The sequence below is a fragment of the Nerophis ophidion genome, linkage group LG11 (assembly GCF_033978795.1).
Source record: "Nerophis ophidion isolate RoL-2023_Sa linkage group LG11, RoL_Noph_v1.0, whole genome shotgun sequence".
In the NCBI taxonomy this organism is placed as follows: Eukaryota; Metazoa; Chordata; class Actinopteri; order Syngnathiformes; family Syngnathidae; genus Nerophis; species Nerophis ophidion.
The window spans coordinates 263,878-289,766 of record NC_084621.1 but is presented as its reverse complement, the minus strand read 5'-3'; the positions used below and the strand labels follow the sequence as shown (position 1 = coordinate 289,766).

The 25,889-nt window shown below is 41.6% G+C and overlaps 2 protein-coding genes across 4 annotated transcripts in view; one reads left to right on the top strand and one right to left on the bottom strand.

Moving 5' to 3' along the window:
• LOC133561487 (DNA-binding death effector domain-containing protein 2-like) overlaps window positions 1-8,931 on the bottom strand; it is a 33,992-nt gene extending 25,061 nt beyond the window's left edge. Inside the window, exons 1-2 of one of the 2 annotated variants that reach the window (XM_061914776.1) lie at window positions 8,647-8,931; window positions 8,187-8,318 (exon numbers count right to left, since the gene is read on the bottom strand). In XM_061914776.1, the coding sequence (XP_061770760.1) occupies window positions 8,187-8,227 (41 nt within the window). In that variant the 5' untranslated portion in view covers window positions 8,228-8,318; window positions 8,647-8,931. The other variant, XM_061914777.1, reaches the window with a different exon arrangement.
• LOC133561488 (prenylated Rab acceptor protein 1-like) lies at window positions 8,926-25,269 on the top strand. Of its 2 annotated transcripts, none has more exons than XM_061914778.1 (6): window positions 8,926-9,021; window positions 12,765-12,882; window positions 12,965-13,177; window positions 15,559-15,656; window positions 18,993-19,094; window positions 22,462-25,269. In XM_061914778.1, the coding sequence occupies exons 2-6, from the start codon at window positions 12,773-12,775 to the stop codon at window positions 22,548-22,550; spliced, it is 612 nt and encodes a 203-aa protein (XP_061770762.1). In that variant the 5' UTR covers window positions 8,926-9,021; window positions 12,765-12,772; the 3' UTR covers window positions 22,551-25,269. The 2 variants fall into 2 exon arrangements, with proteins under 2 accessions (XP_061770762.1, XP_061770763.1); XM_061914779.1 differs by having other exon boundaries at window positions 8,994-9,021; window positions 12,760-12,882.
• Window positions 25,270-25,889: the final 620 nt, after the last annotated feature.

Sequence of the window (25,889 nt, the reverse complement as noted above, 5' to 3'; positions counted from 1 at the left end):
ATGTTAAATACCAGACAGAATTGATTAATTGTTGCATTGCGAAGTTTATTGACATCTTAAAAGAATTAAATCTATGTAATGCTTTAAAAAGGCAAATGGATGGCAAAAAAAGCCAAAAGGCTTGTTTCCATTGTGGGCCATAACATATTCATCACATTTGATACATTCAATAATAAAAGACTTATAACCTGTAACATGTATATAAAAAATTATGTTAAAAAAATTGAACAATTGTGTACATATGAACAGTATCGTATTTTTCGGACTATAAATCGCAGTTGTTTTCATAGTTTGGCCGGGGGTGCGACTTATACTCGGGAGCGACTTATGTGTGGAATTATTAACACATTACTGTAAAGTATCAAATAATATTATTTAGCTCATTCACGTAAGAGACTAGACGTATAAGATTTCATCATATTTAGCAATTAGGAGTGACAGATTGTTTGATAAATGTATAGCATGTTCTATATGTTATAGTTATGAGAATGACTCTTACCATAATATGTTAGATTAACATAGCAGTTGGTTATTTATGCCTCATATAACCTACACTTATTCAGCCTGTTGTTCACTATTCTTTATTTATTTTAAATTGCCTTTCAAATGTCTATTCTTGGTGTTGGGTTTTATCAAATAAATTTCCCCCAAAAATGCGACTTAAACTCCAGTGCGACTTATATATGTTTTTTTCCTTCTTTATTATGCATTTTCGGCAGGTGCGACTTATACTCCGGAGCGACTTGTACTCCGAAAAATGCGGTATACATGTCAGGTGATTTGAAAAACAATATATATTTAAAAAATGGGGGGTGGGGGGTATATACACTATGTACATGACTATGTGCATGTTGACTCCAAGAGTGTGCAAAACAGAATGAGAAAATACATATACACTATAAACACATATAAACCTGTTTGATGCTTCGGAAGTAATTGGGGATCAATTTTGGTTCAGATCAGGTAGAGGTGCAGTTGAGATAGGCTCCAGCACCCCCTGTGAGCCCGAAAGGGACAAGCGGTAGAAAATGGATGAATAAATGTATCAGGTAGAGGTTAAGTGAATCAAGAAATCATCTTAGATTGTGCTATAAACATGACGCTACTACCAAGAACGTATCAGGCAAGATGCAAGTCCAAAGTAAAGACTGACGGCAGAGAGTTTTTTCAACATCATTTGTAGACAGAGTCATGAAAACAAAACTTTTGAATGTCGCGGAGTTCATTTATAAGGCAGCAAAAGCTCTGTGGATGGATGGAATGAGTTTTAAATCCCCAAAAAAAGAGCATTTGAGCGTAGAATACTGTTCCAGATTAACTTGGTTTCTATTTTTCTGGACCATCTTGGCAGTTGTGTGGAATACAGAGGTCAGTTCAAACGTCATACCGAGTCATACCAAAGACGATAAAAATGGAACCCATTCCTTTCCTGCTTGGCACTCAGCATCAAGGGTTGGAATTGGGGGTTAAATCACCAAAAATGTGTCCAGGGCGCGGCCACTGCTGCTGCTCACTGCTCCCAGGGGGTGATCAAGGGTGATGGGTCAAATGCAGAGAATACTTTCGCCACACCTAGTGTGTGTGTGTGACAATCATTGGTACTTTAACTTTAACATAAAATGCGAGCTTCCGTGGATGTGATAAAAAACGTAGTGTGTGCTTTGTATTACCTGGTCGTCAAGGGAAGACTATGGAAAACAGCGAATGTTTTTGGACTGGCAAAGCAGACTGTATCAGTTATTGTTATTGGGATGCAACTCAGTATTCTTCTTACTCCAAACACGACGAGTTGAGTTTATACCAAAAAGTTCTATTTTGGCTTCATCTGACCACATGACATTCTCCCAATCCTCTGCTGTATCATCCATGTATCCTTTTTGGTATAAACTCAACTGCTGGTGTTTGGAGGAAGAAGAATACTGAGTTGCATCACAAGAACACCACACCTACTGTGAGCATGGGGGTAGAAACACCATGCTTTGGGGCTGTTTTTCTGCTAAGGGGACAGGACGATTGATCCGTGTTAAAAGGGAATAAGCGGTAGAAAACGGATGGACAAATGAATGGGGCCATGTATAGTGAGATTTTGAGCCAAAGCTTCCACCAGTGAGAGCTTTGAATGGTTGACCAAATATTTAGCTATACCGCCTGATGGGGCGGTATAGCTAAGTATTTGGTTGCAGGTTTGATCTCCGCTTCCGCCTTCCTAGTCAATGCCGTTGTGTCCTTGGGCAAGACACTTTACCCACCTGCTCCCAGTGCCACCCACACTGGTTTAATTGTAACTTAGATATTGGGTTTCACTATGTAAAGCGCTTTGAGTCACTTGAGGAAAAAGCGCTATATAAATATAATTCACTTCACTTCACTACTTATTTTCCACCATATTTTACAAATTAATTCTTTAAAATTCCTACATTGTAGATTCCTGGATTTTTTTTTCACATTCTGTCTCTCACAGTTGAAGTGTACTTATGATGAAAATCACAGACCTCTGTCATTATTTTAAGTGGGAGAACTTGCACAATCGCTGGCTGACTAAATACTTTTTTGCCCCACTGTATGTCGCGGACTCAACGTCTAGGTCCAGAGTATATAAAGTCACCCAAAACAAATAGACAATATAGGTGAAATCAAAAGAGTGAGAAGTGTCCTGACCAGATACACACACACATATATATATACACAGCCAGGAAAACCAAGAAGTGGCTTCGTAAGAACCTTATCAAGGTTCTGGAGTGGCCTAGCTAGTCTCCAGACCTAAATCCAATTGAAAATCTTTGGAGGGAGCTGAAAGTCCGTGTTACTCAGCGACAGCCCAGAAACCTGACTGATCTAGAGAAGATCTGTGTGGAGTGGTGGGCCAAAATCCCTCCTGCAGTCTGTGCAAGCCTGCTAAAGAACTACAGGAAACGTTTGACCTCTGTAATTGCAAACAAAGGCTACTCTACCAAATATTATTGTTGGTGTTCAAATACCTATTTTCAGCTGTATCACACAAATAAATTGTTAAAAAATCATAGATTGTGATTTCTGGATTTTCTCATACGGTGGGTGGACATGCACGTACCGTGAAAATTTCAAACCCCTCCATGATTTGTAAGTGGGAGAACTTGCAAAATAGCAGGGTGTTCAAATTCTTATTTTCTTCACTGTATGTGTATATATATATATATATATATATATATATATATATATATATATATATATATATATATATATATATATATATATATATATATATCAGTTCAAATTTGAAGGACAATAAAAGGAAGTCTAAGTCTAAGATATCTAGATCCATATATTGATTGTCGTCAAATGTTCTTTGTCACATTGTATACTTTCGTGTCCAATAAAGATTTGATTAATTTATGATGGCTCAGGTGTTATTCACTGCAATAGGGCCCCCCAACACACTGGATTCCAGTTAATTGAAATACCGCAACATGGATATTGTTCAGATAAGTTAAATTTAAGAACTTGCACACAAAGCAACACTGGAGGTGACACTGAAGTGTGCATTTTCTGCGCATACGTATTAAGTTGTGGAGGTCCTACACGACCGTTGTGTGTGTGTGGACAAGGACAAGGCTCGATGGGATTTACCCTGGATCACCTTAGCCCGCTTAGTGTAAACAGGACCTAATGGTGCACAAAATAATTCCCAAGTTGATTACTTTTGTCCAAAAATACGAACTAAAATAAAGTATACTTGCACTGTCTGAAAGATTATAGTGAAATTAGGACCTTTGGCTCTATAAATTGTTTAATGCAGCTTCAAGAAAAATAAGTGTCTTAACAAGCAAGCTAGTGGAGGTTTATGGCTGTTACATATGTGGAGCTGTAGAGGATGTCAATCTGTTTGTGGAATGTGTGCGTGTACATGTGTTTTGGGAGGAGATCAGAGATTGGCTGAGAAACAAGGGTGTGGAGATGTCCCCATTCTCTATAGAAAAGATCCAATTCAGTATATCTTATAAACGACTGAAACATAGAAACGTTTGTCAACAATATTATGCTCCAGGCAAAAATGTTTCTACATAAATGTCAACTTATGAAAGCAAGGCCTACATTTCCTAATTGGCATTATGGTTTACAATTATCAATCAAATCTTGGAAAATTATTAAGAGTACAAAAGCCCTTAAGTTGATATCTCTGTTAAAAACATTTAAAGTGATTTAGGTAGCCCTTTTTGTCTTTTGTCATATTTTTTATTATTATTTATTATATTTATTACTTTCTGTATTTGCGTTTGTTTTCTTTCCTTGATGTTGAAAGTGCCTTGACTTTTGTGTGAATTATAAATGTATTTTTTTTGTTCAATACAAAATTGAAACATCCTTCCATCCAATTTCTACCACTTATTCATTTTGGGGTCACAGGCATACTTGCCAACCTTGAGACCTACGAATTCGGGAAGTGGGTGGAATATTGTATTCCCGGAAGAGTTAGTCCTGCAAGGGGTTCTGGGTATTAGTTCTGTTGTGTTTATGTTGTGTTATGGTGCAGATGTTCTCCCAAAATGTGTTTGTCATTCTTTTGTGTGGGTTCACAGTGTGGCGCATATTTGTAACAGTGTTAAAGTTGTTTATACGGCCACCCTCAGTGTGACCTGTATGGCTGTTGATCAAGTATGCCTTGCATTCACTTGTAAATGTGTTGAAGCCGCATTAATTATGTGATTGGGCCGGCCTGCTGTTTGTACGGGTGAAAAGCGGACGTGACGACAGGTTGTAGAGGACGCGAAAGGTAGTGCCTTTAAGGCACGCTCACTATATTGTTGTCCAGGTGGAAATCGGTAGAAATTCGGGAGAATGGTTGCCTCGGGAGATTTTCGGGAGGAGCACTGAAATTCGGGAGTCTCCCGGGAAAATCGGGAGGGTTGACAAGTATGGTCACGGGGGGCGCTGGAGCCTATCTCAGCTACAACCGGGCTGAAGGCGGAGTACACCCTGGACAAGTCGCCACCTCATCGCAGGCCCAACACAGATGGACAACATTCACACTCACACACTAGGGCCAATTTAGTGTTGCCAATAAACTTATCCCCAGGTTCATGTTTTTGGAAGTAGGAGGAAGCCAGAGTACCGGGAGGGAACCCACACAGTCAAGGGGAGGACATGCATTCCACACAGAATGATCCCGAGCATAGGATCAAACCCAGGACCTTCGTATTGAGAGGCAGCCGCACCAACCCCTACTCCACCGTGCTGAAGGGTTTAAAACAATAAAAATAAGAATTAAAAAAACCAAGCAAGCTCACGCGCGTCGAAAACACGCAGCTATCATAACAAGCAAACCGTACTTTAACAATAACACACAAACTCCACGCTTTAAACTTTGTGTTTATGTTGTGTTATGGTGTGGATGTTCTCCCAAAATGTGTTTGTCAGTCTTTTGAGTGGGTTCACAGTGTGGCGCATATTTGTAACAGTGTTAAAGGTGTTTATACGACCACCCTCAGTGTGGCCTATATGGCTGTTGATCAAGTATGCATTGCATTCACTTGTAAATGTGTTGAAGCCGCGTTAATTATGTGATTGGGCCGGCACGCTGTTTGTACGGGTGAAAAGTGGACGGGACGACAGGTTGTAGAGGACGCAAAAGGCAGTGCCTTCAAGACATGCCCCCTACATTGTTGTCCGGGTGGAAATCGGGAGAATGGTTGCCCCAGGAGATTTTCGGGAGGGGCACTGAAATTCGGGAATCTCCCGGGAAAATCGGGAGGATTGACAAGTATGGTTATGGAGGGCGCTGAAGCCTATCTCAGCTACAGTCGGGCGCATACTTGCCAACCTTGAGACCTCTGATTTCGGGAGGTGGGGGCTGGGGGTTGTGGTTTAGGGGCGTGGTTAAGAGGGGAGGAGTATATTTACAGCCAATTCACCAACTCGACTATTTCATACACACACACATATGTGTGTATATATAAATATATATATATATATATATATATATATATATATATATATATATATATATATATATATATATATATATATATATATATATATATATATATATATATATATATATATATATATATATATATATATATAAATCAATCAATCAATCAATCAATCAATCAATGTTTACTTATATAGCCCTAAATCACTAGAGTCTCAAAGGGCTGCACAAACCACCACGACATCCTCGGTAGGCCCACATAAGGGCAAGGAAAACTCACACCCAGTGGGACGTCGGTGACAATGATGACTATGAGAACCTTAGAGAGGAGGAAAGCAATGGATGTCGAGTGGGTCTAACATGATACTGTGAAAGTTCAATCCACAATGGATCCAACACAGTCGCGAGAGTCCAGTCCAAAGCGGATCCAACACAGCAGCGAGAGTCCCGTTCACAGCGGAGCCAGCAGGAAACCATCCCAAGCGGAGGCGGATCAGCAGCGTAGAGATGTCCCCAGCCGATACACAGGCAAGCAGTACATGGCCACCGGATCGGACCGGACCCCCTCCACAAGGGAGAGTGGGACATTGAAGAAAAAGAAAAGAAACGGCAGATCAACTAGTCTAAAAAGGGAGTCTATTTAAAGGCTAGAGTATACAAATGAGTTTTAAGGTGAGACTTAAATGCTTCTACTCAGGTGGCATCTCGAACTGTTACCAGGAGGGCATTCCAGAGTACTGGAGCCCGAACGGAAAACGCTCTATAGCCCGCAGACTTTTTTTGGGCTTTGGGAATCACTAATAAGCCGGAGTCCTTTGAACGCAGATTTCTTGCCGGGACATATGGTACAATACAATCGGCAAGATAGGATGGAGCTAGACCGTGTAGTATTATATATATATTATATTATATTATAATATATATATATATATATATATATATATATATATATATATATATATATAATGTGTGTGAAATACTTGACTTTCAGTGAATTCTAGCTATGGATACTTATTTTATTATATATATAAATAAAAGAAATAGTTGAATTTCAGACGGCACCTATCGAATACACAGTAATAAAAACGCAGTTCTACTAACTGTACTGTGATTGCTGGTTACTAAAAAAACAACAACACTACTTACCTTTCACTATTTGAGTAACGTCAATTCCGAGTTTCCAGAAGATGGCGCCAGTATGTGCTTTGGCCTGCCGTCTCTCGCTGTCAGCTCTGTTCGTTTTTGTGTTGTTTGCGTCTATTTTCGTCTCTGTCAGCTCACTGCTTGTGTATGACCGCCAAACACTGTTGGATCTTTGCCCCTCTCCCACTGATATGATCAACTTTGACGTTGGTTTTTCGACGTCCCAGTCAGCTTTTTCACCTGGCCGGATTCTTGCCTTCCTTTCCCGCCTCGTGGCTCCTCTCCCCCCACCTGCGGGCTGTGTGTCGGGCCCCACCTGGATTAGCTGCGCCCTTGGACGTGCTGGTCCCCACCTGGTTTGGTCTTGTGAACGCAAGATCTTTGACAAACAAAATGTTTATCCAGAAGGATTTCTTCACTTCCCGCTAACATGACTTCCTCTGTGTGAGAGCCGGTGAGTCCGCCCCTCTTAATGAACTTCTGCCTCTGGAGTGTTCCTACTTTAATTCTCCACGGTCTTCCGGTCGAAAAGGAGGAGGATTAACAGTCGTTTTTAAAAATGACTTTAAACGCCGTCAGATCTGCCCACAATCCTCCTTTTCAAGCTTCGAACTGTCCATGTTTGAGCAGGAGGGGGCGTGGCATCCAGCTACGGCTGAATTTCGGGAGAAAGTTTCTTCCGGGAGGTTTTCGGGAGAGGCGCTGAATTTCGAGAGTCTCCCGGAAAATCCGGAAGGGTTGGCAAGTATGATCGGGCGTAAGGCGTGGTACACTCTGGACAAGACACCACCTCATCGCAGGGCCAACACGGATGGACAACATTCACACACATGGGCCAATTTAGTGTTGCCAATCAACCTATATCCCCAGGTGCATGTTTTTGGAAGTGGGCAGACGCAGTCAAGGGGAGGACATGCAAACTCCACACAGAATGATCCCGAGCGCAGGATCGAAACAAGGACCTTCGTATTGAGAGGCAGACACACTAACCCCTATACCACCGTGCTGAGGGGTTTCAAACAATTACAAAAAATAAAACCAAGCAAGCTCACGCGCGTCGAAAACACGCAGCTGGCATAACAACAAGCAAACCGTACATTAACAATAACACACAAACTCCACGCTTTAAACGTACCTGTTATTGTGCGTTGTTGTCAATTGTGAAGTTTCTGACATTTGCCTTTCCAAAGTTTGTCGGGGGGAGGAGGAGGGAAATTCTTCAGTCTGTCGATCCCCGCCTCGCCATGTTACGTAAGCAGTCACGTTCCTGAGTGGGTACACACAAACATTGTAACACGTGCAATTAAATGTCGCCGTCTGTCAACTAACACACTTCAACAACCAACTAACGATCATTTGACCAATTTCAGTCCACCAAGGTTGTGTTAACGCCAAGCTCCACTTTGACTATATAAGCTTACCACAGACAGCAGGCTTAGAAGTAACGGAGAAGCTAGCGTTGCGCGGAAAGGGCCTCGATAAGGACGAGGTAACGTTAACGCGTCTACCTTTTAATACCCAAAAAAACGTAAATACACGCTTGACATTACATTTATAAAGCGATATTTGGGCAGAGAAGAAGGCAAACGACTCACCGTCTTGCTTATGTTGGGGTCACTTCCTGGACGAGCTGACAAGCTTTCAATCACAGCCTGTGAGCGTCTCGCTGTTCTGGAGTCAGATTTCTGCCTCTTTGTCACGCAGAGAAAAACCGATACAGCCGCTCTCAGGTCTGTTATCTGAATTCCAATATAATACGGGTCAGCTATATTTATAGTGTTTGAAAAAAAAAACACAAATCCCAACGACTCCAACTAACAAGAATCGGAATAAATTACATATAAACAAGACCGTTTCAATTGTAGTCAAATGGGGGCAGTGTTTTGTGCTTCCCCAAACCGGAAGTAGAATGTCCAACCAGCCACATCTTTTACGTCAACACGCTTGAAGGGACTCGGACAACTTCAATCGTGAGTGTTATTTTCCATTCCAAATACTCGTTAATCGACACCTTCTGTCGTTTTAATGTGTTTAGATGAATACACCCACGTACTTTTGCCCCATTTGAACCACCGATAACGTCTGTTAGCATAGCATCTAGCTAGCAAGCGGTGTCCTTTTTACTTATATGTCTCTGTGTTAAATCGTAAATGTGGATTCATGTCAAGCCTATGTGGAGTTTGTTTAAATGCAGCTCGGTAAAAAAGACAAAAACTATAGGTTTATAATGTGTCGGTTGCCCCGCTTGTGGTTGAGTCATATTTTCCACCTTCGGAACAAAAAGCGGAGTTTTCCCAGCGTCATTAAACGCACCACTGTAAATTCCCAACCTCAAAAGTAAACACTGTAAAGCAGGTGTGTCCAAAGTGCGGCCCGCGGGCAATTCTAAAAAATACTATAGTAAAAATGCAAAACAAAAAAAAAGAGTGTAATAAAAGAGTAAACAGTGACATGTAACAAGAAAAAGTTGCAGTGTTGACACTAATAACACAAAGCTCCCATGGGGACTGTTATTGACCTGCTGAAGGCTCCAATTACTTCACTGAACAATTTCACTTTTAAATATTTTGGGAGGATAATATTGCATATTTTGTGCAAAACAAAGTTTTCTTTCACAAAAAGGGCAACAAACAAACAAAAAAGTATGAAAAAAAATCATAAAATCTTATAATCAAGAGATCTACAGACTTAAGCGTTAAAAGTAAAAAAAATATGAATATACATTTGGCTTATTTTCAACACCTATTCTTTTTTTCATTGTTCTGAATTATTTACCTTTTTATGGTTCCAATTACTTCACGTCAAATATTCCACTTTGAAATGTTTTGGGAAAAAATGTTGCATAGTTTGTGTGTTTGCCATATAAATAAGGGTTTTCACATAAAGGCCATGAATATAAAAACTAAATAAAAAAAATGCTATAACGACAGACAGACCTGAAGTTCATCTCGAGATTCAAGCGTTAAAGGAAAAAAATAATAATTTATGACTTATTTGTAACGGCCCTGCGATGAGGTGGCGACTTGTCCAGGGTGTACCCCGCCTTCCGCCCGATTGTAGCTGAAATAGGCGCCAGCGCCCCCCGCGACCCCAAAAGGGAATAAGCGGTAGAAAATGGATGGACTTATTTGTAACATTTTTATGACTGAGACCCTTCCGGAGACCGGGGACCAAACTTGAGGAAAGCCATAAAGGTAAAAAAACCAACAACTATTGTTTTGCTTTTAAAAAAGAAAAAACATCAAAATGGCCCTCTCATACTTTGATTTTTCAGTCTGCGGCCCTCAGTGGAAAAAGTTTGGACACCCTGCTGCATATATGTTTTAAAGTTGATTTTAAAATGCTCCAGTTGTGAGTGTGAATGTTGTCTGTCTATCTGTGTTGGCCCTGTGATGGGCGGCGACTTGTCCAGGGGTGTACCCCACCTTCTGCCCGAATGCAGCTGAGATAGGCGCGACCCCAAAAAGGGCTAAGCGGTAGGAAATGGATAGAACAAAACACTGACTTTTCCCAGCGTCAGTAAGCGCACCACAGTAAAATCCCAACCTCAAAAGTAAACACTGTAAAGTGCTAACAGCATTACTTATATGTTTCAAAGTTGATTTTAAAATGCTCCAGTTGTGAGTGTGAATGTTGTCTGTCTATCTGTGTTGGCCTTGTGATGAGGAGGTGACTTGTCCAGGGTGTACTCCACCTTCTGCCCGAATGCAGCTGAAATAGGCGCGACCCCAAAAAGGGGTAAGCGGTACGAAATGGATGGAACAACGGGACGGCGTGGCGCAGTGGAAGAGTGGCCGTGCGCAACCCGAGGGTCCCTGGTTCAAGCCCCACCTAGTACCAACCTCGTCACGTCCGTTGTGTCCTGAGCAAGACACTTCACCCTTGCTCCTGATGGGTGCTGGTTGGCGCCTTGCATGGCAGCTCCCTCCATCAGTGTGTGAATGTGTGTGTGAATGTGGAAGTAGTGTCAAAGCGCTTTGAGTACCTTGAAGGTAGAAAAGCACTATACAAGTACAACCCATTTATCATTTATTTATTTAACAAAAAGCTGACTTTTCCCAGCGTCATTAAACGCACCACTGTAAAATCCAAACCTCAAAAGTAAACACTGTAAAGTGCTAAAAGCATTACATATATGTTTTAGAGTTGATTTTAAAATGCTCCAGTTGTGAGTGAGAATGTTGTCTGTCTATCTGTGTTGGCCCTGTGATGAGGCGGCGACTTGTCCAGGGTGTACGCCACCTTCTGCCCGAATACAGCTGAGATAGGCTCCAGCACCCCCAAAAGGGACAAGAAAATGGATGGATGGAACAAAAAGCTGACTTTTCACAGTGTCATTAAACGCACCACTGTAAAATCCCAACCTCAAAAGTAAACACTGTAAAGTGCTAAAAGCTAAAGTTGATTTTAAAATGCTGTAGTTGCGAGTGTAAATGTTGTCTCTGTGTTGGCCCTTTGATGAGGCGGCAACATGTCTTGGGTGGACCCCGCCTCCTGTCCGAATGCAGCATAGAAAGGCTCCAGCACCCCCGCCTCGACCCCGAAAGGGACAAGTGGTAGGAAATGGATGGATGGATAGTTTAGGGGCGTCAAAAGTACGGCCCGAGGGCCGCATCAGGCCCGCAAACAGGATATATCTGGCCCGTGAGATGAGTTTGGCAAGTATAAAAATCTACCTGAAATTTTTAAATGAATGAAACTGCTGTTCTAAATGTGTCCACTGGATGTCGCAACAGCAATTCTTTGTATCTTTGTAGATGATGCTACATATGCACAAAATTAAGCAAATGATGTTAGTACATCCGTCGAGGAATATGATCAAACTACATAAGTAACATCCTGTAATTTGATTTTGATACAATTATTTTGTCTTGATTGATTGAAAAATTGACACCAATGAGTTGACTGATGAACATTATCACATAATCCATCCATCCATGTTCTACCGCCTGTTCCTTTTGGGGTCGCGGGGGGCGCTGGTGCCTATCTCAGCTACAATCGGGCGGAAGGTGGTGTACACCCTGGACAAGTTGCCACCTTATCGCAAGGCCAACACAGATAGACAGACAACATTCACATTCACACACTAGGGCCAATTTAGTGTTGCCAATCAACCTATCCCCAGGTGCATGTCTTTGGAGGTGGGAGGAAGCCGGAGTACCCGGAGGGAACCCACGCAGTCTCGGGGATAACATGCAAACTCCACACAGAAAGATCCCTACAACTCAGGACCTTTGTATTGTGAGGCAGATGCACTAACCCCTCTGCCACTGTGCTGCCCTATCACATAATTTATTCAGGAAATTTAAATAACGGTGTACCCCGTCTTCCGCCCGATTGTAGCTGAGATAGGCACCAGCGCCTCCCGCGACCCCAAAGGGAATAAGCGGTAGGAAATGGATGGATGGATGGATGGAAATTTAAATAACGACAAATAAATGATTAACCGTAACATGTAAGTGTTAAAAAAAACAAAAACCGACAACATTATGATTTGTACATTTGTGCTTGTTCTATTTTTAAACAAAGAAAACAATCTGAAATTTTCGTTAATTTTAAGTTATCATGCCGTGATTTTACCAGTCCGGCCCACTTGGGAGTAGATTTTTCTAAATGAGTTTGACAACCCCGCTGTAGTTGGTCTTGTAAAATACAAATTCAACAAATGTCAACACTTCCATGTTTCTCCACTAAACTATTTTATCTAATACAGTGCAGTTGATGTCAGCTCCAAAAGGCGAGAACTGCCAGGTGGACATGGAGAGCAAAGCTGGAGATCTGTTCAGTGCTGAGGATGCTCATCCTACTGGTGGAGCCGGGATCTTGGCCAAGTACGACATAATATAGTCCAGCATATAGATATTCAACTTCACTGCTTATATTAAGTCTTTGCATCTCCTTTTCCCGCTGCAGGCTGGGCCTCCCCAAAGGCATCTCCACCAGTGTGGCCAAAGAGTGGCTGGACCGGCGCCGCCTGTCCATCCGACCGTGGGCCAGCTTCGTGGACCAGCGCAAGTTCTCCAAACCTCGCCACTTTGGTGAGCTGTGTCAGCGGGTGGTGAAAAATGTGGAGACGTTCAACAGCAACTACACCTTCATCTTCTTGGGCCTCATCCTCTACTGCATGTGAGAAGACTCCAGTTTTTATGAGGAAGGAGTCTATACAATATATTATATGTATGTACCAGACCTGGGCAAATTAAGGCCCGGGGGGCACATGTGGCCCGTTAAACTTTTCAATCCGGCCCACCGGACATTCCCAAAGAATTGTTTTAGATCTTTAAGATGGAAAGTGTAGCTGCCATTATGATGTGCAGTGATGTTTTCTAAAGACCGTAAGTCTTGAACTACCGTATTTCCTTGAATTGCCGCCGGGGCGCTAAATAATTTAAAACCTCTTCTCACTCCGGCGTTAAACAAAGGCATGCGGTAAAGGCAAGCATGCGCTAATTATTTTAAAACCTCTTCTCACTCCAGCGATTACCAAAGGCATGCGGTAAATTTAGGCCTGCGCTTATAAATTTGAGTGTGATGTAAGGATACCATCATGAAAAGCACATTTAATCAAAAAAATTGTATTATGGTCTTTCCTTTACTTGTAAATGAAGTCCATGCACAGCTCCTTCTGATCTAAAGCATCGATAACTTGTTTATAGAAGTCTTCCTTATCTTTCTTCAGTTTTAAAAGTCTCTCTGTCTTGATGGAGATCTTCCTTTCTTATCAATCAATCAATCAATCAATGTTTACTTATATAGCCCTAAATCACTAGTGTCTCAAAGGGCTGCACAAACCACTACCACATCCTCTGTAGGCCCACATGAGGGCAAGGAAAACTCACACCCAGTGGGACGTCGGTGACAATGATGACTATGAGAACCTTGGAGAGGACGAAAGCAATTACCCCCTGCTTCGATTTAAAGTCCAGTTTAGAAAACTGTTTTAATTTAGATATATAATCCTCCATGTTAAAAGTGCAAGTGAGAGGAAAAAATAAAGGATCGCTGCTCACTCTTGCTGCTTGTTGTCACTTCTTCTGCAGCCGAGTAGTCGCAAAAAGGATCACTAGCGCCCTCTACCACCAGGAGGCGGGAGTCATTTAATGACGACTCGTATTTGACACACGCAGCTACGGTATATTAATAAAACATAGCTGCTTACTGTTTTTTTTTTACCATATTCAATAGCTTGGACCTTAAATCCTACTGAATAGCTCTTAATCTTCTTCCCTTCATGCGATTTCAAATGATTGAAATCAGCCAAGTCCGTTTTGAAAACGATGACAGGTGAAGTTTCACTCGTGACGTGGCGAGTTTGATCCGGCGGAAATTCTAGGCATATGCTAATTATTTTGCAAAACGAGTTTGACCCGGCAGAAATTCTAGACATGCGCTAATAAAAATAATATTTTGCGAAACGAGTTTGACCCGGCAGCAATTCTAGGCAGGCGCATACTATATACCCTGCAGCAATTCAAGGAAATACGGTATACAAATTATTTCAATGGTTGGAATCTGTGCTTTTGCATAATATCACCAAAATGATTCCAGAGCGTGGCCACCACTGCTACTCACTGCTCCCCTCACCTCGGGGCGGCATAGCTCGGTTGGTAGAGTGGCCGTGTCAGCAACTCGGAGGTTGCAGGTTCGATTCCCGCTTCCACCATCCTAGTTGCTGCCGTTGTGTCCTTGGGCAAGACACTTTACCCACCTGCTCCCAGTGCCACCCACACTGGTTTAAATGGAACTTAGATATTGGGTTTCACTATGTAAAGCGCTTTGAGTCACTAGAGAAAAGCGCTATATAAATATAATTCACTTCACTTCACTCACCTCCCAGGGTGTGGAACAAGGGGCTGGGTCAAATGCAGAGGGTAATTTTACCACACCTAGTGTGTGTGTATCAGTGGTACTTTCACTTGAATATACTAGTTACTATGTTGATCTAATTAGTTACTATGGTAATCTTAGTAACAGCAGCTCAGACGAGGCACCAAGCAGTGTGGGTGGGGAGTGTTTCCACAGAGTGTTTCCAGAACGGCCAGCATGAAATGCGGGTGTCAGGGACAGGTGCGGATGGAGATTTTTACAACAAAGTCCTAAAGCTTAGTGATAAATCAGATTGTAGGTGGGGTTTTTTTTACCCTTTGCGGTCATATTTCTCTGTTGCATTTCGCTTGTTAGTAAAATACGTCAATCGGGAGGGATGTTGTCAATATCATACATAGTTATATTGTAAACCCCACATTCTTTATTTTTCTTGTACATTGTGGATGTCTCATTCAGTAAAAAAAGTTGAAATTCCATTCCGTTTTTAAGGCAGTCTGTCATAACGTTTTTAGCATTCAATCAGACATTTTTGTGAGGTTTTGTATTAGTGTTCCTAAAAATAGATATACCGGCCCCCAGACACATTTCTTTCTCTAAATTTGGCCCCCCTGGTGCCTGTGGTCAGCTCGCGATTAGCATGCCAGGATTCAGTATCTTATATGTGTGGTCCTATATTTCAGAATCAGCTCTCCGATGTTGCTCATCGCATTGGCCGTGTTCCTCGGTGCCTTCTACATCGTCCATCTTAAATCGCTGGAGTCGAAGCTGGTGATCCTTGGTAAGTAAAGATTATATTAGATTAGATAGTACTTTATTTATTCCGTCAGGAGAGTTCCTTCAGGGAAATTAAATTTTTCAGCACAATCCCATTCAAGATCAGACAAACATTACAGGGAGACAGAACAGGATCGCTGACGGGTCTGCCGGCTTCCAGCGCCCCTTACAAAAAATCGTAATAAAGCGTATAAACCCAGAATAATGTGTATATGCTGTAATGTAGAGGTCTAACGAGGGGTCCGTGGCCCTGCAGGTATCTGCACAGGTATTGCAGGTGGGTCATGAAATTTTTAGTTGGTCAGGTTTTCTTAAAATATTTTTTTCCATTCCCCACACAATTTTTCCACAATTCTCAATGTCTTTAAATACACATTAACATTTATTGTACACACTGCACTGTACTTTTTACATACTGTAGTGTAATGTAGTTTATACTTATCAAAATTATATTATTGTATCCCTTTTAGCAGAGCTAGCGATTAGCACTCTAGTTGCCAGCTAGCAAAGAGCGTGTTAGTGGTCAACTAACGATTAGTTCAGCAGTTGTCAACTAGTGGTTAACATGCCAGTTGTCAGCTAGTGTTTAGTGCACCAGCTGTCAGCTAGCAATTAGTTCGGCAGTTTTCAGCTAGCGATTAGTGCGGCAGTTGTCAGCTAGCAATTAGTGCGGCAGTTGTCAACTAGTGGTTAACACCCCAGTTGTCAGCTAGCGATTAGTGCACCAGTTTTCAACTAGCAATTAGTTCAGCAGTTGTCAACTAGTGGTTAACATGGCAGTTGTCAGCTAGCGATTAGTACAGCAGTTGTCAACTAGTGGTTAACATGGCAGTTGTCAGCAAGCCTTTAGTGCACCAGTTGCCAACTAGCGATTAGTTCAGCAGTTGTCAACTAGTGGTTAACATGCCAGTTGTCAGCTAGCGATTAGTGCACTATTTGTCAACTAGCAATTAGTTCATCAGTTGTCAACTAGTGGTTAACAAGGCACTTGTGAGATAGTGTTTAGTGCGGCAGTTGTCAGCTAGCAACCAGTGCAGCAGTTGCCAACTAGCGATTAGTTCAGCAGTTGTCAACTAGTGGTTAACATGCCAGTAGTCAGCTTGCGATTAGTGCACTATTTGTCAACTAGCGATTAGTTCAGCAGTTGTCAAGTAGTGTTTTTAACACGGCAGTTGTGAGCTAGTGTTTAGTGCTGCAGTTGTCAGCTAGCGATTAGTTCAGCAGTTGTCAACTAGTGGTTAACATGGCAGTTGTCAGCAAGCCTTTAGTGCACCAGTTGCCAACTAGCGATTAGTTCAGCAGTTGTCAACTAGTGGTTAACATGCCAGTTGTCAGCTAGCGATTAGTGCACTATTTGTCAACTAGCAATTAGTTCATCAGTTGTCAACTAGTGGTTAACAAGGCACTTGTGAGATAGTGTTTAGTGCGGCAGTTGTCAGCTAGCAACCAGTGCGGCAGTTGCCAACTAGCGATTAGTTCAGCAGTTGTCAACTAGTGGTTAACATGCCAGTAGTCAGCTTGCGATTAGTGCACTATTTGTCAACTAGCGATTAGTTCAGCAGTTGTCAACTAGTGTTTTTAACACGGCAGTTGTGAGCTAGTGTTTAGTGCTGCAGTTGTCAGCTAGCGATTAGTTCAGCAGTTGTCAACTAGTGGTTAACACGGCAGTTGTCTGCTAGTGTTTAGTGCGCCAGTTGTCAGCTAGCGATTAGTTCAGCAGTTGTCAACTAGTGGTAGTTGTCAGCTAGTGTTTATTGCGGCAGTTAGCTAGCAACTAGGGCAGCAGTTGTCAACTAGTGGTTAACACGGCAGTTGTCTGCTAGTGTTTAGTGCGCCAGTCTAGCTAGCGATAGAGTCAGTTCTTAGGTAGTGAATAGTGTGCCAGTTTTCAGCTAGCGATTAGTGTGTGTTTTTAGCCAGTGATTAGCGTGCCCGTTGTCAGCTAGCGATTATCATGCTCATTGTCACTTAGCGATTAATGCGAAAGTTGTTAGGTAGTGATTAGTGCGGCAGTTGTCAACTAACTTGAATAGCATGCTAGTTGTCAACGAGCGATTAGTGCACAAGATGTCAACTAGTAATTAACACGGCAGTTGTCAGCTATCGATTAGCATGCCTATGGTCAGATAGTGATTAGTGCGCCAGTTGTCAACTAGCAAATAGCGTGTCTGTTGTCAGCCAGCGATTAATACAGAAGTTATCAGCTAGCGATTAGCATGACAGTTGTCAACTAGCAATTAATGTGCCCGTTGTTAGCTAGCGATTGCCGCGCCAGTTGTCAAGTAGAAAACAGCGTGCCAGTTCTCTACCATAATTCGACTCCAAAGGCGTTTCAGACAATTTGGCAGTACATCCAACTGGCCTCACATTCCACACCACACCAGCTCAGGACCTCCAAATCCAGCAGGTGCACTTCCATGATTGTCTGAGACCAGCCACTTGGAGAGCGGCTGCAACAATTGGTTTGCATAACCAAATAATTTCTGCGCAAACTGTGAGAAAGGCACGTTGGAGAGGTGTTCTCTTCACAGATGAATCCCGCTTTTCACTGTTTGGGGCAGAAGGCATCGCGTGGAAGAGCATTTTGCTGATGTCAATATTGTGACTTGAGTGGCCCATAGTGGGGGTGGGGTTATGCTATGGGCAGGCGTGTGTTTATGGACAACGAACCTAAGTGTATTTTATTGATAACATTTTGAATGAACAGATATATCGTGACGAAATTCCGAGGCTCATTGTTGTGCCACACACGGGAGACCTTAACCTCATGTTGCAGCATGACAATGTTGCAAGGACCTATACACAATTCCTGGAAGCTGAAAACATCCCATTTCTTGCATGATCAGCATACTCACCGGACTTGTCACCCATTGAGCATGTTTGGGATGTTGGGGATCGGCGTATGCGACAGCGTGTTCCAGTCCCTGACAATATCCAGCAAATTGGCACAGCCATTGAAGAGGAGTGGACCCACATTCTACAATCAACAACCTGCTCAACTCTATGCGTCAAAGATGTGTTGCACTGTGTGAGGGAAGTGGCAAAAAGACCTCAGATACAGCAAAAGTACACATTTCAGAGTGGCCTTTCATTGTGGGCAGCCTAAGGCACACCTGTGCAAGCAATAATCCTGCTGTTTAATCAGCATCTGTACATGCCACACCTGCGAGGTGGGATGGATTATCTTGGCAAAGAAGAAATGCTCACTAACACAGATTTGTGAACAGTATTTGAGAGAATAGATCTTTTGTGTATATTGTAAGAGTTGTACATCTTACATATACACATAATATATATTTATTTATTTAATTCTATGTATATTTATAGTATATTTTTTCAGGCAAGGAACTGACTGTCCCACACCAGATGAGTCTAGCTGGAGCTGTTTCCTTGCCTGTGTTCTGGCTGGCAGGAGCAGGCGCTGCAGTTTTTTGGGTTCTGGGTGAGTCCGCATACACACTGTACTGTTTTGTTTAGCCACAATGCCAGGGCGGTATAGCTCAGTTGGTAGAGTGGCCGTGCCAGCAACTTGAGGGTTCCAGGTTCAATCCCCACTTCCGCCATCCTAGTCACTGCCGTTGTGTCCTTGGGCAAGACACTTTGCCCACCTGCTCCCAGTGCCACCCACACTGCTTTAAATGTAACTTAGATATTGGGTTCCACTACAGGGTATCCGCGAATCCTTAAAAAGTCTTAAATTCATGTATCCAAAATGAAGGCCTTAAAAAGTATTACATTTATTAGAAATTCCTAAAACGGTCTTAAATTCAGTACTCGGTTCTTTGTTTTTTTTCCGGGGCACGTCTTTGAGTAAAAGTTACGGCACGTCTTTAAGTAAAAGTGATTGATTTCAGCTGAGTCATTTTTTCTTTGTATCTCCTCAAGAGATACTAAGAAAAAATGAGTGAGCTGAAAAAAATCGAGGCAGAACTCGTGAATGAGAACAGCCAGCTGAAGCTCAACTGAGGCTCATTTGAGTGTGTGATCAGTGTTTTGTTGTTGTTATAATACTGTTTTGCACTATTATTGACCAAATGTAATTTATTTTTACCCTCACCTCGGTTATTATGTTTTTACTGGCGTTGGTGTTGGTTTGCTTGTTTTGGATGTCAAAGTTTTTGGATCTCTCTTGAATTTGACTTGCTGAAACCTGCAGATACCCTGCACTATTTAAAGCGCTTTGAGTCACGAGAGAAAACACGCTATACAAATATAGTTCACTTCACACTTCACTAAATGAATCCCAAACAATAAAATATTCACAACACACGTTAGAGTGCACCCCTGCTTGGGCAGCACAAAGTTTTCACTTCGAGTTTTAACTATGTGACTCAATGTGTTAATTGGTTCCAGCAGCAGCTATAGCTATGGTAGGCCTTGAGTTATTTTAAATTACAAATGTAATGAAGTAGAGACTGCGATGAGGTGGCCACTTGTCCAGGGTGTACCCCGCCTTTTGCCTGATTGTAGCTGAGATAGGCACCAGTGACCCTGCGACCCCAAAGGGAATAAGCGGTAGGAAAAAGGATGGATGGATGAAGAAGAGGGTCACAAAATAGATGCACTTCTGGGTTTCAGATGGAAAGTGTCCAATTAGGCCACCGTTTATCTACCTGCATCATTGCAGATTTGGGTGTATTTTAAAAAGGTTGAAAAGGAAAATATATTATGAAAAAATATTGAAATGGGATGGCGTGGATTCATGCACTTTCAAGAAAAAATGTTTTTACAAAGATTTGAACTAGGGCTGGGCGATATTGGCCTTTTATTAATATTCCGATATTTTTAGGCTATATCGCGATATACGATATAGATTTCAATATTTTGCCTTAGCCTTGAATGACCACTTGATGCATATAATGACAGCAGTATGATGATTCTATGTGTCTACATTCAAACATTCTTCTTCATACTGCATTCATATATGCTACTTTTAAACTTTCATGCAGAGAGGGAAATCACAACTAAGTCAATTGGCCAAATCTGTATTTATTAAATACTCTTCATTCTCTCACAGGTGACTTTTGAAATGAAAGAACCAATTAATAGTGCTGCTACCTTTTTGTAGCAACATTTCTTGTATTGTCACTCAACTCGCTCCACCTGCCTCAGCTAACGTTAGCCATGCTGCTACATGTCTGCTCGGCGAGAGCGTATGACGCCTAACGCGCGACAGAATGTGACGTATGTAAAGAAGGCGGGCTTGTTTTACGTCTCTGTGAGGAGGAGAGACGAGAAGGAGTGAGAAGAGCCTGTAGTGTAATGCCTGCAGCTAAAAGCAACTGCGTGACAACGTATTGATTGATGGATTGATACTTTTATTAGTAGATTGCACAGTTCAGTACATATTCCCTACAATTGAGCACTAAATGGTAACATCCGAAAAAGTTTTTCAACTTGTTTAAGTCGGGGTCCACGTTAATCGATTCATGGTAGTATACTATACGTGTACTCGAATATTACGATAGTCATTTTCTATATCGCACAGGGACAAACCCGAGATATATCGTTTACATGGATATATCTCCCAGCCCTAATTTGAAGCATTTATCTTCCTCGCCGAAGTTGATTGTTCAAGTTACTGCTGGACCGCACTTCTTTCAACATTCACAAGGATTTCAGGAAGAAAAGATTGGCGGAACATCCATCCATTTCCTACCGCTTATTTCCCTTTGGGGTCGCGGGGGGCACTGGTGCCTATCTCAGCTACAATCGGGCGGAAGGCGATGTACACCCTGGACAAGTCGCTGACAAAAACACCCACAAACGCTGGCTTACTCTAATAAAAATGTCATGTTTGTTATAAGTACAGTTAAAAAAAAAAAGAAAAGAAAAAAAGACTGGCTTCTGCTGGAGAGACATGTGTCTGCTATCTTGAGCGCCCCCACTTCTCCCAGTGTGGCAAGTTGACAATGTATCGCCCCCTACCTTGAGGCAGAGGTACTTGCTGCCTCACGACCTGCCTTTTCCCCGCGGCAACAAGCATGCGCCCCCTCGCACGCACACGCCCAATACACACTGTGTGTAGCCGTGGAGGCACCGCCTGTGTCTGCCTCACTTCTCGTCTGCTGCATTGTTTTGATCAGGAAACATGGAATTTCCGCGATTTTGACCATGAAAATGATCAACATATACAGGAACCACACCAAAATCACATAGAAAGTATAAACCAAAAGAGAAATATTAAAACGTATTTAATTTTATTACTTTGTTTTGGAACATCTCATGGTTAAGCCACCTGGTGGCAGGTGAGGCACTGCCTGACTTGCATCCCCTGACAACACGTCACTGTCAATAGCCCTGCTGTAGTGTGCTGGGAACTGTCTGTGCATGTGATGGAGGAATGCACTGCACCTGTTGTTCATAGAACTAGGGGTTCAGAAATTGAGGTTGCACTGTATAGTACCAGTAAATATTGGGAAGAAAAAAGGATATTGGTCTAAGTATTGATAAAATCCTAACAATATATCTCCTTACCTTCTAATCTAATCCAAGTTTTTTTGACAGCTAGCGAGGTAGTCCAGTATTTATTTCTCATGGTGTGATACTTAAATATTAGGGACAAAAATTAGCTTCCTTCACCAAAAATAGCAACAGGGGGGGAAAATGTCGTAAAAAGTGACAGATTTTACAACAATATGAAAAGTGCTGTAGCCGCAAACCACCTGCAGAGGATACGTGACACCTGGAAAGCTGAAGCTAATGGTGGAGCGCAAAGACTTGTCGTTGATCAACAACACCCGGCAATAAAACAACAAAACAATGGTTGTGGGAAGAATGGTTAGTAAGATGAATAATTTCTCTTTCAGGAGCGACCTTGTTCGTGATCGGCAGTCACGCCGCGTTTCGTGAGCTGGAACCTTCCGACTTGGAGGAGCTCCTCATGGAGCCCGTGTAAGGAGCAGGACGACCTGGCTTGTACACGCTGTGGTTACTAAGTACAACACCTCTAATGATATACTTTGCTGTTACACCGCTATCACGGCCTATTCAAACACATCATTATGTCATATTCTATATGTCGCCGCTCTTTTTCATTAAATGGGTTAGGGTTACATTTATACTTTGTTATTCGCAATTGTCGCTACGCCAAACTGCTAAACCGGGAACAATTTTCCCAACAGAAGTTCAATTTTAAAGCAATGAACACGTAAAAGTACGATTATGATTTTACACAAATGAAAAGACTTGATGTTGTTTTTTTTAATGCAAACCTTTAGTTTACTTCATATAGAAATGGTGCCAGTGTATATTCTACAGCCAGGAAAATGGTAGTATTGTGCAAAAGTTTATTCCAGCAATTACATTTACAAAGTGAAGCTCAGAACATGTCAGATATTTCAAGCCTTTGTTTGATATCATTTTGATGATTATAGCTTACACTCTGGGTGTGCGAATGTTTTGAATTGAGGGCCGCATTGGAAAAAAATGTATATGTGTATATGTACATATACAGTACAGGCCAACATTTTGGACACACCTCATTTCAGTTTTCTTCATTTTCATGAAAACCCTTGCAGGGGACTGACTACCTCTTGAAGCCCATCCAGAGAATGCCAAGAACGTGCAAAGCAGTAATCAGAGCAAAGTGTGGTTATTTTGAAGAAACTAGAATAGGACGGCGTGGCGCGGTTGGGAGAGTGGCCGTGCCAGCAACCTGAGGGTTCCTGGTTCAATCCCCACCTTCTACCAACCTCGTCACGCCTGTTGTGTCCTTGAGCAAGAAACTTCACCCTTGCTCCTGATGGTTCGTGGTTAGCGCCTTGCATGGCAGCTCCCTCCATCAGTGTGTGAATGTGGAAGTAGTGTCAAAGCACTTTGAGTACCTTGAAGGTAGAAAAGCGCTATACAAGTACAACCCATTTACCATTTATTATAAAACATGTTTTCAGTTATTTCACCTTTTTTTGTTAAGTACATAACTCCACATGTGTTCATTCATAGTTTTGATGCCTTCAGTGACAATCTACAATGTAAATAGTCATGAAAATAAAGAAAACACATTGACTAAGGTGTGTCCAAACTTTTGGCCTGTACTGTATGTATATACTATATATATGTATATACTGTATGTATATACTATATATATATATATATATGTATATATACACACACATACATACATACATACACATATATATATATATATATATATATATATATATATATATATATATATATATATATATATATATATATATATATATATATACTTATATTAATATAATGGATTAATATGAGGGCTTCACGGTGGCAGAGGGGTTAGTGCGTCTGCCTCACAATACGAAGGTCCTGCAGTCCTGGGTTCAAATCCAGGCTCGGGATCTTTCTGTGTGGAGTTTGCATGTTCTCCCCGTGAATGCGTGGGTTCCCTCCGGGTACTCCGGCTTCCTCCCACCTCCAAAGACGTGCACCTGGGGATAGGTTGATTGGCAACACTAAATGGTCCCTAGTGTGTGAATGTTGTCTGTCTATCTGTGTTGGCCCTGCGATGAGGTGGCGACTTGTCCAGGGTGTACCCTGCCTTCCACCCGATTGTAGCTGAGATAGGCGCCAGCGACCCCAAAAAAGGGAATAAGCGGTTGAAAATGGATGGATGGATGGATTAATATGATTGGATATTAACAGATTGATTGATTGATTGATACTTTTATTAGTAGATTGCACAGTACAGTACATATTCCGTACAATTGACCACTAAATGGTAACACCCCAATAAGTTTTTCAACTTGTTTAAGTCGGGGTCCACGTTAATCACTTCATGGTACAAATATATACTATCAGCATAATACAGTCATCACACAAGTTAATCATCACAGTATATACATTGAATTATTTACATTACATTATTACATTATTTACATTATTATACATGACATTATTTACAGTATTTAAAAGTTTGATTCATACTTTGTGTACTTCCGTGACCACCTCCTAAAAGTTTTGTAATCAATCAAAAATATCAAGCGCCGAACATGGAAAAGTATGAAGAGAGGGTTTTGCAAGTTTCCCATCATGCATTTCAGGGGATTTACATGGGTATAATTATGAATTATGTGTAGTGCTTGGACATGTTTAATAATATCAAGAAAGTTCAGTGAGCAGGTTGTGTTACGTGTGACCATGGGTGTTGACTTTTTGTGCTAGTTTTATTTGCGCCAGGAGTGAGAAAGGTTGTCTGGTTTGGGCCATATGTAAAAATGCTGTGCTGTGGACACTTCAAGGTGTAATTTATGGTTATTAACTTCAATAGTTGTCTTTATTCCACACGATGGGTGGCAATTTTAAGCAATTATATTTTCCTACATGAAATATTAAATCTGACGTCAGATCCCTTATTAAACTGAAATCCACAGTTTCGACACCCCTGGTTCACAGATTATGAAAATCTTGAAAAATGTTTTTTTTTTTGAACTATAAACCATTATCATCGAAATAATGAGGAAAAAAAGGCTTGACATATTTTACTTTGCATGTCCTGAGTTTATATCACATACTATTTTCACATTTAAATGAACTTTAGCATGATATTCTAATTTATGGACTTTGACCTGAATGCACTCAACATTTAACATTTAATTGTGTTATCAATAAAGTTGGGCCATGCAAGCAAACTATCTTGTTTCATGTGGACGTCAATGATTGTCCTGAAACGGGGAAACATCAATTGGGGCGGCCTGGTTCGGTTGGTAGAGCAGCAACTTGAGGGTTCCAGGTTCGATCTCCCGCTTCAGCCCCCCTAATGCCACACAAACTGATTTAAATGTAGCTTATGTAGATTATGGGTGTCACTTTGTACAGCCTTTTGAGTCCCTAGAAAATATTGCTATTAAATATAATTCAATCCAATCAACTGCGTAGTCTGCTGCTGTGTTTTGTGGAGAAATCAGTTGTGTACAACATTAGCATTAAAGGCCTACTGAAAGCCACTACTAGCCACCACGCAGTCTGATAGTTTATATATCAATGATGAAATATTAACATTGCAACACATGACAATACGGCCGCTTTAGTTTACTAAATTGCAATTTTTAATTTCGCGCGAAAGTATCATCCTAAAACGTCGCGGTATGATGACGCGTGTGTGTGACGTCACGCATTGTAGCCGACATTTTGTTCCAGCCCGATCCAAGCTATAAGTCGTCTGCTTTAATCATATAATTACACAGTATTCTGGACATCTGTGTTGCTGAATCTTTTGCAATTTGTTCAATTAATAATGGAGACATCAAAGAAG

Bases quoted from the DNA above. Each gene is read 5' to 3' on its own strand.
- LOC133561488 (XM_061914778.1), top strand. From the start codon at position 12,773: ATGTCAGCTCCAAAAGGCGAGAACTGCCAGGTGGACATGGAGAGCAAA. The intron at 12,883-12,964 runs GTACGACATAAT...TTCCCGCTGCAG, and splicing joins GGAGCCGGGATCTTGGCCAA to GCTGGGCCTCCCCAAAGGCA. The intron at 15,657-18,992 runs GTAAGTAAAGAT...ATATTTTTTCAG, and splicing joins GTCGAAGCTGGTGATCCTTG to GCAAGGAACTGACTGTCCCA.